Here is a 14,459-nt window from a genome sequence, read left to right on the forward strand (position 1 = left end):
TATAATCCCAACTTTTTTTTTTTTTTTTTTTTTTTAACACAGAATCCATTACCCAAATTGGATCCTCTAACTCATAAAACCAGAAAACAAATGCCTTTGGGTTATTTCCTAAACTCAGAATAGGTCTCAATAGAAGTTTGCTCCCCTTATAAACATTCAAAAAGATCTTTTACTGCCTCAAAAGCGATTCCAAAAGGAATTGTCAAAGTAAAGGGGGACACTACAAGAATGAAAGTATGACTTTCAGTACAACCTGAAAGAACAATATTCTGAAGGTCTGATTTTTTAAAAAAAGTTTCATGCCATATATTCATGACTCATATTTTGGTCACTAAGTATTTTTGAGGTATTACCATGTGATCAGCAATTGTACCAAATGTTCTAGCAGATCAAAAATGATATACTGCCCTCAAGAAGCTTCATTCACAGAGTCAAGGTTATTGCAAGTGCAGTACAGATGGGGTGTGTGCCCTCCTACAGGAGTTCAGAGAAAGAGAAGCCTTCAGGAACAACACACAAACTGAGCTGGATTATAACAATAAGACAGAGAGGATGGTGTGAGGTGATCATCTTTGAACTACTTTGTCTTCCCTCTGCTATATATACCCAACGTACTACACCCACTCCTTCTGGTTACCATGGAAGAAGGGTCCTCTGTCCCTAATCCTGTCTCAGGGCAACCCCTCTACTTATTCTCTTGATTTTTCCCATCTTACCCACATCAGGACTCCAGTTCTGCAATTATCCTCTCTCTCTGAATCATGAATTTCTGGTTCTCCATTGGACCATTCTCGCAGCACACTAAGATGCCTTAATGTACTCATCCAAAGTAAACAAACCAATAAGGTTTCCCTTGACCACAAGTCCTCTGTTCACATACAACCACCTTTGCTTCTTTTCTCAGCAGCCCTCTTCAAAACCTGTCTCCACTGCTTCCTCCACCCTTTCGGCTCCCATTCTCTCATCAGCCCCCTCGGTCCAGGCTTTTTTTTCCCCTCCCCACAACCCTGGTTTTCCTTCTATCTCACTTCTACTCCTTTTTAGTTCCTCCTCCTCTGCTATATCTCTAAAAGCTGGGAATACCCCAGAATTCTGTCGTCAGGCCCCCTCCTCTATCTGCAGTCTCTTCTGAAATTAACCCACCTAGTCCTTTCAATATCACTACATGCCAATGATTCCCAAGTGGACCTTTCCTACCCTACTACCTGCTGAGGCTCTAAACTCCTCTACCAACCACTGACTTACTCAACAAGTCCATGTACATTTCCAATTAGTACCTTAAACAACAGCACGCCACAAGAGAACGCTTCATTTCCCCAAATGAATTCTCCTCACATCTTTCTCATCTCAGGAAATGGCACTGCTATTCCCCAAATTGCTTCAGCCAAAAATCCAGGAATCATCCTGGATTACTTTCTCTTTTACCCCATCACATCTAATCAGAAAGTCATACAGACTCCATCTCCAAAATGCATCCAGACTCCAACCACAGATTACCAGCCCCGCTCTTTCATTAGGCTCTCCCCACGATTTCCTCCTACTGGTCTCCTCACTCCCCCTTCACTTTCCACAGTTCCCTCTCCACAGAAGCCAGAGGGATTGTTTATTTTTTATGTATGTATGTATATATGTATTTTTGAGACAGGGTCTCATTCTGTTGCCCAGGCTGCAATGCAGTGGCAACATCACAGCTCACCACAGCCTCAGCCTCCTGGGGTCAGGTGATCCTCCCACCTCAGTCTCCTAAGCAGCTAAGACAACAGGCACCCAGCACCACCCCTAGCTAATTTTTGTTTGCATTTTTGGTTGAGATGGGGTTTCGCCATGTTGCCCAGGGTGGTCTTATGGGGCTCAAGTGATCCGCCCACCTCAGCCTCCCAAAGTGCTAAGATTACAGGTGTCAGCCACCATGCCCAGTTTTTTTTTCTTTTTGAGACAGGGTCTTGTCTGTCACCCAGGCTGCTGGAATGGGATGTCACAATCACAGTTCACCACAGCCTGGAACTCCTGGGATGAAGCAATCCTCCTACCTTAGCTTCCTGGGTAGCTGGGACTACAGATATGCACTACCACATTCAGCTAATTTTTTACTATTTTTGTAGAGATGGAGTCTCACTATGTCGCCCAAGTGCTCTCCAACTCCTGGCCTCAAGCAATTCTCCCGCCTGGCTCCTGAAAGTGTTTGAATTACAAGTGTGAGCCACCACACCCAGCAGGGATTGTGGTTTTGTTTTTGAGACAGGCTTTTGCTCTGTCACCCAGGCTGGAGTACCGCAATGCAATCACAGCTCAATGCAGCCTCAATCTCTCAGTCTCAAGTGATCCTCCTGCCTCAGCCTCCTGAGTAGCTGGACTATAGGTGCATGCCACCATGCCCAGTTAATTTTTGTATTTTTAGTAGAGATGGCGGTTCATCATATTACCCAGGCTGGTTTCAAACTCCTGGGCTCAGGCAATTCTCTCACCTCCGCCTGCCAAAGTGCTGGGATTATAGGTATGAGCCACTATGCTGGGACTATGTTTAAGCAGGCATCAGATGACATCACACCAATGCTTCCAGCCCTCCAATGAATTCCCACTGCAAGCAGAATAAAATCCCAACTCATTCCTATGGCCCTGCCCACTCTCCAACACTAGCACCTGCACCCTCTTCTTCACTCACTAGCTACCTTAGCCTGCCTTCCTCTGTTTTTTGTTTTGTTTTGTTTTGTTTTTGAGATGGAGTTCTGCTCTTGTCACCCAGGCTGGAGTGCTGTGGTGTGATCTCGGCTCACTGCAACCTCTGCCTCCCGGGTTCAAGTGACTCTCCTCCCTCAGCCTCTCGAGTGGCTGGGATTACAGGTGCCTGCTACCATGTCTGGCTAATTTTTTGTATTTTTCGTACAGAAAAGGTTTCACCATATTGGCCAGGCTGGTCTCGAACTCCTGATCTCAGGTGATCTACCCTCCTCGGCCTCCCAGAGTGCTGGGATTACAGGTGTGAGCCACTGCACTAGGCCAACCTGCCTTCCTCTTTGAATAAAATCATTCCCTTTCCAGGCTTTGCATTATCTACATCCTCAGAGGCCCCCATGCTGGCTCCCCGGTAATATTCAGTGCTCAGCTCACATGTCACCTTTCTAGGGAGGCATGACCTGGTCAAAATAGCACCTCCTGCCCACCACACCCCCTGCCATTCCCTATGTCCTTGCCTTGTTTTTCATTTTCATAGACTCTTAATCTGAAATGTGATCTTCTCTTGTATTTATTGCCTATGCTGGAATGTAACGTCCACGAAGCCGGTATTGGTGTGCTTTCCTCCCTTAACGTTTGGATCAGTGACTGGCAGGACTTTATTTTTATTTTTTCAAATTTTTCCTAAATGTTTTTCTGAAATGCTGAATGAGAGGAGACAGAAAAAGGCATTCAAGATGAGGGACACTGCAAGAGTCAAAAGGAAGATGAAAAAGTTTGATTCATTTTAGTGAGCTGAAGACACTAGCTTGACAAAAGCAGAAAAAGCACAGTGGGAAATGAAATGATGTGGAGAAACCTGGAATCAAACTGAGAAACATCTCAAATTCCAAAGCTAAATAGTCTAGAATTTATGTTGTAGGCACCTGGGAGACACTGAAGCTTTTGAACAAAGAAGTGAATCTTAATGGACACCTGAAGCCTTGAATACTACCAGACCCAAATGTACTGGTTTTTCCTATACATACATACCTATAAAAAAGGTAAATGTATAAATCAGGAACAGTAAAAGATTAGCAACAATAACATAAAAAATAAAGCAGTTCAGTAAAATAAGGATCACTTGACACAGGTACTACAATACTGAGACTTACTCCGATAACTAAGATGGTGGCAAGTGACTAATGGGCGGGGAGTGTCCACAGTGTGGACACACTGGACAAAGGGAGAATTCATGGAATGAGATGGTGTGAGACCTCATCACACTGCCAAGAATGGCATGCAACTTAAAACTGATGAATTATTTATTTCTGGAATTTTCCATTTAATATTTTTGGACCACGGTTGACCACAGGTAACTGAAACCATGGAAAGCAAAACCATGGAAAAGGGGGACTGCTACATTATGAGAATGGGAACAAGAAAGGGGAGGGCAGCCAGGTCACCAACCATCCAAGAAGATGGTATACAGTGAAAGGAAGGTGAGTCCACGATGATTCTAAGCTTTTAAGCCATGTAACTAGGAAGATGGTGATTGAAACGGAGAAACTGGAAGAGAGAGTAAGATTCTGGGCTGTGGTTCCAGAAAGTCAATCTCTGGGAACAAAGACACAGATTAGGCAGCTGGTTCATTAACCCCTCTTCAGTGCCAGAGCACTCAGCAAATCACCACATTACTGACTTAGCCGGCTGTCTCCACCATGACATCAGTGTGAGAGTGAGAACTGTCACTTATCTCTAATTCCTGGTGCCTGAAATGTTACTATAGTCAAAACTTTGTCGGCCAAATCACTGGTGCTAAGGAGATGGCTGAAACTGTGAGAATGAGGCAGTTCTCAAAGGAAAAAAAAAACTGAGCTTTGGGGAGTTGTCTTCAGTTAGAGGCTGTGAAGCAGAAAAGGAGTGAGGAAACGAAGTGAAGATCAGACAGTGAAGTAAGGGAAATTTGACAGAAATGAGAAAAACAAGTGTTTTTAAGTCCAACAGCACAAATGCAACACTAATAAAAGCACACAGTCATTTATAAGCACACTGAAGTCAGCAATATTTAAATAAAACATGGGAATATGCAAATATCACTCCTACCATAAGAATTTTGCTTGGACTTTCATCATCATTCACACCACAGGTTCTTTTGGATGCTCGTGATTTTGGTAAATCATCATCTGTACCCACTTCATCAGGTGAAGATAACTGCCATCTTTCAGCAAAGGTGAGTGTCCTCTCATCAGGCGAAGAGGCCTCACTCCAGGTGACATCATTTGTCATGGCGTGGTCTGTGACTACAGGGAGTGGAGATGCTGATGGTGTGCTGGGTCGTCCACTGTCTCCATAGCTCTTCCGTGGGGACTGAAAATCTGCTGGAGGTGCACCGCTAGAGGACAGCTTACTTTGCAAGAAATGTTTCAAACGAGTTTTTCTAGGAAAACTGTTTTTCATAATGGCATTCCGGAGCTGAGACTCCTCTGCAATCACATACACTCGGCAGCGGCCCCTGGTCACGGCGGTGTAGACATGCTGCCAGTGCTGGCGGCCCGCCTTCCCCACCACATAGACAACTGTTTGCTCCTCGGACCCCTGGGAGGAAAAATATGGTGTGAAGACTAAATGCTATAAAACAGGTTCAGACAGTTTACAGACAAGGAAAGGAGACAACTCCTCAAAGTGCTCTCAAGCACTTCTACCTGGCCAGACTATTATTATGTGTCCATCTTACGGGTTCCATTTTTATTCATCCTCCAGGAACTCTAAACACACTGCTAAACATGCTGCTAAGTTCAGGTCTCACAGGTCCACAACTGGCTTGTAGAAACCCAGCAGCAAACTTTAAAGACTGCATGCAGTACTAAATCTTTCCTAATAAAACACTGAAATGATGGTACAGGCTTCATGTGTAAATGTGTTGACCCATTACTACATATAATGGAATAATATGAAAACTTCAGCCAGTAATAGTAAAAATATAGATATATTATATATAAATATATGTATATAAAATGTTACATATAATGATAAAATATGGAAACTTTAAGTAGCAAGTAATAGGTGAACATATATTATATACTTATATAATATATACACAGTTGGCATACTATTTTGTGAACATCAAAGATACTTTAAAACATTTTAAAAACCATATATATATATATGTATCTACATACAGATATATAGACACACACACATATGGAATGGTCACAACTGTGTAGCAATATAGTTACTCTGATCCAAAACAAGTATATAAAAAGAACATAGCTATGTACAATGAAACAAAACAAATCACAAAAAAGGAGATAAATTCTACCAAATTTTTTATTAATGTCTCCAAACGGAGGGCCTATGGAGGATTTTTTTTCTCCTACTTGTCTGTATTTTTCCACTGTTGGGCAACTTATTTCTTTTATCAAGATAAACAAAAAAGAAAACAATGAACCTTTGTCTTTTAACAAAAAATTGGATAGGCAAGAAAAATACTCAATGTCATCGTGGAACTGTAAGAAAACAATTTCAAGTTTGAGGGCTACTCTTAGTCCTATATTCTGAGATCAGTGGATCCAGTGCCAACAGAGACAAAGAAATGGTTTGTACCATTATCTCCCCCATTGCTCCGACACTGCTCCTGCCAAAGGAAAAATTGTGGGAAGACAACTGACAAGATGGGGCAAGTGAAAAATACACATCCACTGCAAATAAACTCTTGCTCAGCAAGCTCTTCTATCTCCGTAGACAGAGAGTTTGAAGCAGCTTCTTAGATTGTAAGTTTGATAACCACATCTTTCCAATGTTGCTGGGTCTCAGAAATTGACATAAATGGTACTTGATTACATACATTTCCACAGATATATGGCACCACTCTTCACCTTGGACTTATATTGTGCATTCTCAAATATGAAAATATCTACCTAAACTCAACTAACCTAGTTCTTAATTATCAAGTGACACTGAGAAAAATAGTTAAATAGTAGATATACTATTATTAATACTTAATGTTCTCATTATCAGTCTCCCTGTACCTTCTCTTGCCCAATCCATCATCCTCATGGCAGCCACAGTGATATTTGTAAAATGCAAATCCAATCACATTAGACGCTGCTTAAAACCTCTAATGGCTCGCAGGGACTCCCAAATAAAGTCCTAACCCCTTAATGTGTTTGTAAAGCCCTTTGACAGCCAGCTTGGCTCTGCTCCTCTCCCTCCTTTTTTCCCTTTCTTTTCCATGAACCATGCTCCACCCAGTACAAGGGACTTCCAGGTGGTCCTGTCAGCATTCCTCAGTCCATGGCCTCGATCTGGCCCGTGTCTGGAGTAGCCGCCCCATCTATTACTCTCCAGCACCTGTACTTCCTCTGTCACAGGCTGTACTGACCCTAAGCTCCGTGAAGGCAGAGCTTCACCTTTATCCCACTCACCGTTCTTTCTCCAGTACCTCACTGAGTGAACGATGATTAAAAATTAAAATGTCGGCCTGGCGCAGTGGCTCACGCCTGTAATCCCAATACTTTGGGAGGTCGAGGCGGGTGGATCACGAGATCAGGAGATCGAGACCATCCTGGCTAACACGGTGAAACCCCATCTCTACTAAAAATACAAAAAATTAGCTGGGCGTGGTGGCAGGCGCCTGTAGGCCCAGCCACTCGGGAGACTAAGGCAGGAGAATGGTGTGAACCCGAGAGGCGGAGCTTGCAGTGAGCCGAGATCGCGTTACTGCACTCCAGCCTGGGCGGCGATGGAGCGAGACTCCATCTCAAAAAAAAAAAAAAAAAAATTAAGGGTGGGAACTGAACAATGAGATCACTTGGACTCGGGAAGGGGAACATCACACACTGGGGCCTATCATGGGGAGGGGGGAGGAGGGAGGGATTGCATTGGGGAGTTATACCTGATATGAATGATGAATTGATGGGTGCTGACGAGTTGATGGGTGCAGCACACCAACATGGCATAAGTATACATATGTAACAAACCTGCACGTTATGCACATGTACCCTAGAACTTAAAGTATAATAAAAAAAAAAAAAATTAAAATGTCATGCTACAGCAGCCGAAGGACTGCCGTCCCTGGAATTCTGTACTCCAAGATGGTACTTAAGTCTACCTCAGAAAAACATAGACACCTAACTTCACCTTGATAACCTGCTATAAATAATTTCCCCATTGCTTTAAATCTCCTTGAATCATCAGAACCGTCAAACTTCTTAAGGAGGTAAGTTTCCTATATTTACTTTTAATTATGTATATGTCTATTCTATAAATTGGTTCTACAACTCAACAACTTGTATGAAGAGCCACAAAACCTTCAACAGCTCCCCATTTCACTCAGAGTAAAAGCCAAAGTCCTTAAAATAGTCTAGAATAGCACTGTCCAAAACAAATATAAAATAAGTCATATACGTAGCTTAAAATTTTCTAGTAGTCTCATTAAAAAAGAAATGGATAGAATTAATGTTAATAATATACCTGTACTTTACTTAAGCTAACATATCCAAAATATTATCATTTTAAAATATAATCAATATTAAATTATTAATAGAGGACTACATCTTTGAAATTCTATATTTTATATACCCAGAACAGTACAATTTGGATACCAAATTTTCATCAGAAATACTTAATCTATTTCTAGAGTTCATAAAATTTGTAGTTGAAAAAGGAGATTCACATACCCAAGTTGTTCCAAACATAGTTTTTCCAACATACAGAAGTTTTCCAATGACTGTATCTAGTAACTTTTGTTTTGTTTATTTGTATTTGTTTTTGAGACAGGGTCTCACTCTGACACCTGGGCTGGAGTGCAGTGGCACAATCTCGGCTTATTGCAGCCTCCAGCTCCCAGGCTCTGGTGATCCTCTCACCTCAGCTCCCTGAGTAGCTGGGACTATGGGTTCATGCCACCATGTCTGGCTAATGTTTTGTATTTTTTGTAGAGATGGGGTTTCACTATGTTGCCCAGGCTGGTCTTGAACTCCTGGGCTCAAATGACCTGCCCACCTCAGCATCCCAAAGTACTGGGATTACAGGTGTGAGCCACTGTGCCCAGCCTAGTATCCAGTTTTTAAATTAAAATTCAGTTTTTCAGTCACTCTAGCCACATTTCCAGTGCCCAACTGCTATGTGCGGCTAGTGGTTAACACACTAGATAGTGCAGGCCTTCAAACGCTCTAGGAGGCAACCTGGCCCCACCATCCTCCTGCCCTCTTTACCTCATATTAATTTTCCCGTCTCATTTCCTGTCAGTCTCCTACAGTGGCTGCTTTGCTATTCCTGCTCCTCAACTATACCAGATAGACTCTCACCTTAGAACCCTGCCCTTGGCTATTCCTCAACCTAGAATGCTCCTGTCCCAGATACTCACATGGCTAACTTCTTTTCCTTCTTTAAGTCTTTGGATAAAATGCTATCTTCTCAATGAGACATTCTATTTAAAATCACAATTGCACCCACTCCCACCTCTTTTCCACAGGATTTGCTACCTTCTAACATAACAAAGAGTTTTTGTTCTTGTTTTTGTTTTTATTTTCTTTATTTTTATGATTGTGTCTGTCTCTATCCCCTTCCCCATCAAATTTAAGCTTCACAATGGCAAGAATCTTTGTCTGTTTTATACACTGGCCTATACTAAACACCAAGAACAGAGCCTGACTCAGTAAGGATTTGTTGAACTGAATTGAACTTGGAAGAAACTGTGTTGATATAAGATAACAATCATGGGCCGGGCGCGGTGGCTCACGCCTGTAATCCTAGCACTTTGGGAGCCCGAGGCAGGTGAATCACGAGGTCAGGAGATCCAGACCATCCTGGCTTACATAGTGAAACCCTATCTCTACTAAAAATATAAAAAATTAGCCGGGCGTGGTGGTGGGCACCTGTAGTCCCAGGTACTCGGGAGACTGAGGCAGGAGAACAGCGTGAACCCGGGAGGCAGAGCTTGCAGTGAGCGGAGATTGCCGCTGCACTCCAGCCTGGGTGACAGAGCGAGACTCTGTCTCAAAAAGAAAAAAAAAAAAGAAAGATAACAATCATGAATGTTCTTAGAGCTAAGAGATGCTACTTCTACCATGAAATAAGAACCAGAATATCTACTCCAACCTCAACCCAGTAATAATAAAGAAACCTTTACTCTTCATTCGTTCTTACAGAAAAACTGGATTGCAAATTTAAAGAAATCTCTCAGAAAATAGAGCAAAGTTAATGAGAAGGAAAATAGGATAATTTGATAAGAAATTTAGGTAACAAATTCTGGAAGACTAATATGCACATATTAGGAATTCTAGAGAGACAGAACGGAAGAAACTGAGAACAAGAAAATTTCCTAAAGGTAAAGGATGGCATCATAGAATCCATGGAAGAAATTTCTTCAGGACCCGAGCCAGGAATATTACTCTGTCTTTACCTGGGGAACTTTGATCTTAAGGAAACTTAAAGCCAAATCTGCAATCGACATTAGCAAACAGGGTAGCGGGCATGGCTGCATTCCAACCACCCCTGGCAAGAACTGTTTTATCATCCTTAACTTTATTTTTTACTTGACATCCTTTCTATACATACATATATATATGTATGTATGTATATGTGTGTGTGTGTGTATATATATATATATATATATATATATATATTTTTTTTTTTTTTTTTTTGAGATGGAGTCTCCCTCTGTTGCCCAGGCTGGAGTGCAGTGGCACAATCTCTGCTTGCTGCAACCTCTGCCTCCCAGGTTCAAGTGATTCTCATGCTTCAGCCTCTCGAGTAGCTGGGTTTAGAGGTGCTCACCATGACGCCCAGTTACTTTTTTTGTATTTTTTAGTAGAGATGGGGTTTTGCTATGTTGGCCAGAGTTGGTCTTGAACTCCCGACCACAGATGATCCACCCACCTTGGCCTCCCAAAGTGCTGAGATTACAAGCATGAGCCACCATACCCCACCCTTTTTTACCTCTAAAAAAAAAATCAGGTGAATTGTGGGCATTTTTAATAAGCCATTTCAAATTCTTTTTGAAACCGAGATGGGGATAAATTAATAAATAAATCCCCACCCACTTAAAAAAAAAAACTCTATGCTAATTAATGTTTGTTTACTAGTAGAAAATTTGGGCTGACCTAAATTTTTCTGCACAAAAATGAGGGTTGGGCCAGGTGCAGTGGCTCATGCCTGTAATCCCAGCACTTTGGGAGGCCGAGACGGGTGGATCACAAGGTCAGGAGTTTGAGACCAGCCTGACCAACATGGTGAAACCCTGTCTCTACTAAGAATACAGAAATTAGCCAGTCGTAGTGGCATGTGCCTATAATCCCAGCTACTTGGGAAGCTGAGGCAGGAGAATCACTTGAACCTGGGAAGCGGAACTTACAGTGAGCCAAGATCGCACCACAGTTCTCCAGCCTGGGCAACACAGTTAGACTGTCTCAAAAAAAAGAAAAAATGAGGGTTGATGCAACCTTTACATTAAAGCAACATACCAACAGCAGAGAAGGAAGCTCAAAACAAAGAGATACATAACAGAGTCACTAATAACAGATGAGAATTCAAGGGTATTAAAATAAAGCATAAAGGCAAATTGCACTGAACTTAATATGCTGTCCTAGAACAGCAAAAGGACATTAATGGAAAAACTGGTGCAATTCAAATATGCATAGTTTAGTCATCAGTCTTACAGCAATAGTAATTTCTTAGTTTTGATGAATATGCCATAGTCATAAAATGTTAAACACCAGGGAAAACTGGGTGAAGGGTATATGAAAATTCTCTGTCGTATCATTCAACTCTTCTGTAAAACTAACAATATTCCCACGTAAGTTAGGGGGAAAAAAAGAAGAAAGATTGCCTCACAAAGATGGAGGGAGAGGATACATTTGTCAAAACTCATCCAACTTTATAATGAAACCGTATGTAAATTATACCCCACAAAGCTGATAAGGCCAAAAATAAAAAATAAAACCTAGTTGCAAAAGTATAGAAACAAGATGATATCATTTACATAAACCTCAGTAACACAGAAAACAATCATATATATTGCTTCTACATGAATAGGAGTGATATATACCAAATTGAGGGCAGAAGTCACTTCGGAGGAAGGCGGGAGGCAGACCCAGGACTAGGGCAAGGCAAGTGAGGAACTCACCTCCAGTACAAAATTTAAGGGGTTGCCAAGAAACTCGGCAATCAAGATAAATCAAGATATTTTAATGTAACAGTTTTGTAAATCAAAATTAAGGCACAAAAGGATTCATGATGAACAAAATATCAGAACTTAACCAAAGATAAGATGAGTACAGTGCCATGCCAAGCCATACTGGAGACTCAGGCAGGGAGGGGAAGACCTAAAGAAGGAGACTTTACCTATAATGCCTTCATTTCTAAAAATAGAGCTCTGGAGCAAAAAAGAGCAAAAGGCTGGCGTCTCTATATTATGTTCTGTACTTTCACGTATTTTGTTTCCTAATTTTTGTTTGCTAATAAGTGCAACAAAAAAATTATGAAAACAATGCAAGGTGCTGTAAGGTTGATAAATTATTTAAAGGGTTTTATAAAAGTCCCCTCTTACCTGAAAAGTGTGAATAGTTCTTGCCCATGCATGTTTTATGCGACAATATTTCATCAGCTTCTTAAAATCCACAGTTACTTCCAGGCCAGCCATATTATTAATGGTCAAAGATCTTCTCATTCCAAAAGTTACATCAGTTACATCCTGTCACCAAAACAAAGAACTCTTTTTCATACCTTCAAATATGTTCTACATTCAAATATGTTAAAAGATATTCTATCTTTGGGTCAAACATACTATGTAAGAATTACAATTAAGAATTTCAAAAGGCTTAAAATTTGCATTTCAGCACAAACTGAATATATCTATACCCAAATATTTTAATAAACACAAATATAAGTTTTCAGTCTTTGAAACTTATATTCAATTTGACTCTGAAGAACAGTCTGTTATTTCTTATTTTGAAGTCTCTACATTTCATTTCTTATATTGACTACATAAGTCTGAGTAGATTCTTTGCAAAGTTTACTTTTCCTCACAGCTTTCAAAGAGGGTATCTACACTGTGAGAATAAATACAAGGCAACCACTTCTATAGTTTGTACATTTAAGCAGCAACAAAGGAAATGATGCTTTTTAAAATATATGTCTCGTTTATGCCTTGTGTTTTGTTACTCAAGTACTTCAACTTTATTAAAAATGTTTCTTCATAAACTCTTCTAGAAAATATAAGAAGCAGCACTTCCCAACTCACTTTATGAGGCCAGCATTATTCTGATACTAAAGCCAGACGGGACATTACTAGATAACTACCCATATCCTTCATAAAAATGGATGCCCAAAATCCTTAACAAAAAATCATGAAACAAGAATGTCAACTCTGATATCATTAGATTCTGAATCAATCCTAGGACAATAAAATAACCAAATATATCTCTAATTAGTTAAAAGACATTATCTTCTGTTTTCACTTACATTCGTTATGAAAAATATTTCTCCATTGCACAGTCGAACATTACTTTCAAAGTCATGCTTATTTTTAGCAAAATCATGAAGAGTACCAGAAAAGTCTTCACCACTGGTGTCTAGATCATTATTTTGCTGACTTCCAGAAATATTTTCAGGGAGTAAGTCTGAGAGGTATGCATTCCTAGTACAACAAATTTTATCACCAATTCCAAACACAAGTCTGTTCTGATGGTCTCTGGGATAGAAAATGATAATATATAATCAACGTCTGGAAAGTCTCCATTTCACTTGTTCAAGCATTAACTCCTACTCAGACTCGATTCAATTATCAGAATAATTCCCATATTTTCTTTACAACACTTTCATTCTCCAATGGGCAACAAGAAATCAGGCTCCCATAGCTGATTATTTATACATACTCTCTACAGTGCCTCAAACTCAACGACATCTCCCAGTCAAATTTTTTCAAGTTAGAAATTTTGGCTTAAATGCTGATGCCTCTCCTCTCCCTTATATTCTAAAGGTTACCACAAATCTTGATTTTTTTTCCTTTAAAATTAATCCTCTGCTCTCCAATTTCTTTTATCATTACTCTATTTGAGGTCTTTTTGAGGTCTTACAGCACTTATACACATTTCTTTTTTTTTTTTTTTTTTTTTTGAGACAGAGTCTCGCTCTGTCACCCAGACTGGAGTGCAGTGGCCAGATCTCAGCTCACTGCAAGCTCCGCCTCCCGGGTTCACGCCATTCTCCTGCCTCAGCCTCCCGAGTAGCTGGGACTACAGGCGCCGCCACCTCGCCCGGCTAGTTTTTTTTTTTTTGTCTTTTTAGTAGAGACGGGGTTTCACCGTGTTAGCCAGGATGGTCTCGATCTCCTGACCTCGTGATCCGCCCGTCTCGGCCTCCCAAAGTGCTGGGATTACAGGCTTGAGCCACCGCGCCCGGCCCACTTATACACATTTCTATTATAATAATTACGATACTATATCAGTACAACAGCAGCAAATTGAGGAAGTGGTGGTGATAGGCCAGCTATTGCACTAAGTGCTTTAGGTACATTATTTCATTTCATTCTTACTACAACTCTGTAAGGGAAATTCTGTATCCATACCCACTTTTACAGACGTGAGAGAGGGAAACAACCTGGCCCATCATCGCAGTTCCTGGGACCCTGGGTATATGGCCTCAAGCCCATGCTTTCTGGCCTCTTGCTGGGCTACCTGACAGATTTTTTGTGTATCTTCCCTCAGAAGACAGGCACTCCACCTGTATCTTATACATATTTAGAATGTCTATACTTAGTGCAAAGCAGGTATTGGTCAATTCAAGAGAAATGAATTAATTTT

General features: G+C 40.9%; 1 protein-coding gene across 1 annotated transcript in view; it reads right to left on the reverse strand.

Annotated features, from left to right (window-relative positions):
* The window catches only part of HELB (DNA helicase B), a 37,207-nt gene that overhangs the window by 2,006 nt on the left and 20,742 nt on the right, over positions 1-14,459 (reverse strand). The window contains exons 10-12 of the mRNA XM_010379967.2: positions 13,120-13,348; positions 12,206-12,349; positions 4,759-5,250 (exon numbers count right to left, since the gene is read on the reverse strand). Of these exons, the coding sequence (XP_010378269.1) occupies positions 4,759-5,250; positions 12,206-12,349; positions 13,120-13,348 (865 nt within the window). The remainder of the gene's footprint in view (positions 1-4,758; positions 5,251-12,205; positions 12,350-13,119; positions 13,349-14,459) is intronic.

This window comes from Rhinopithecus roxellana, chromosome 10, assembly GCF_007565055.1.
Source record: "Rhinopithecus roxellana isolate Shanxi Qingling chromosome 10, ASM756505v1, whole genome shotgun sequence".
Lineage (NCBI taxonomy): Eukaryota > Metazoa > Chordata > Mammalia > Primates > Cercopithecidae > Rhinopithecus > Rhinopithecus roxellana.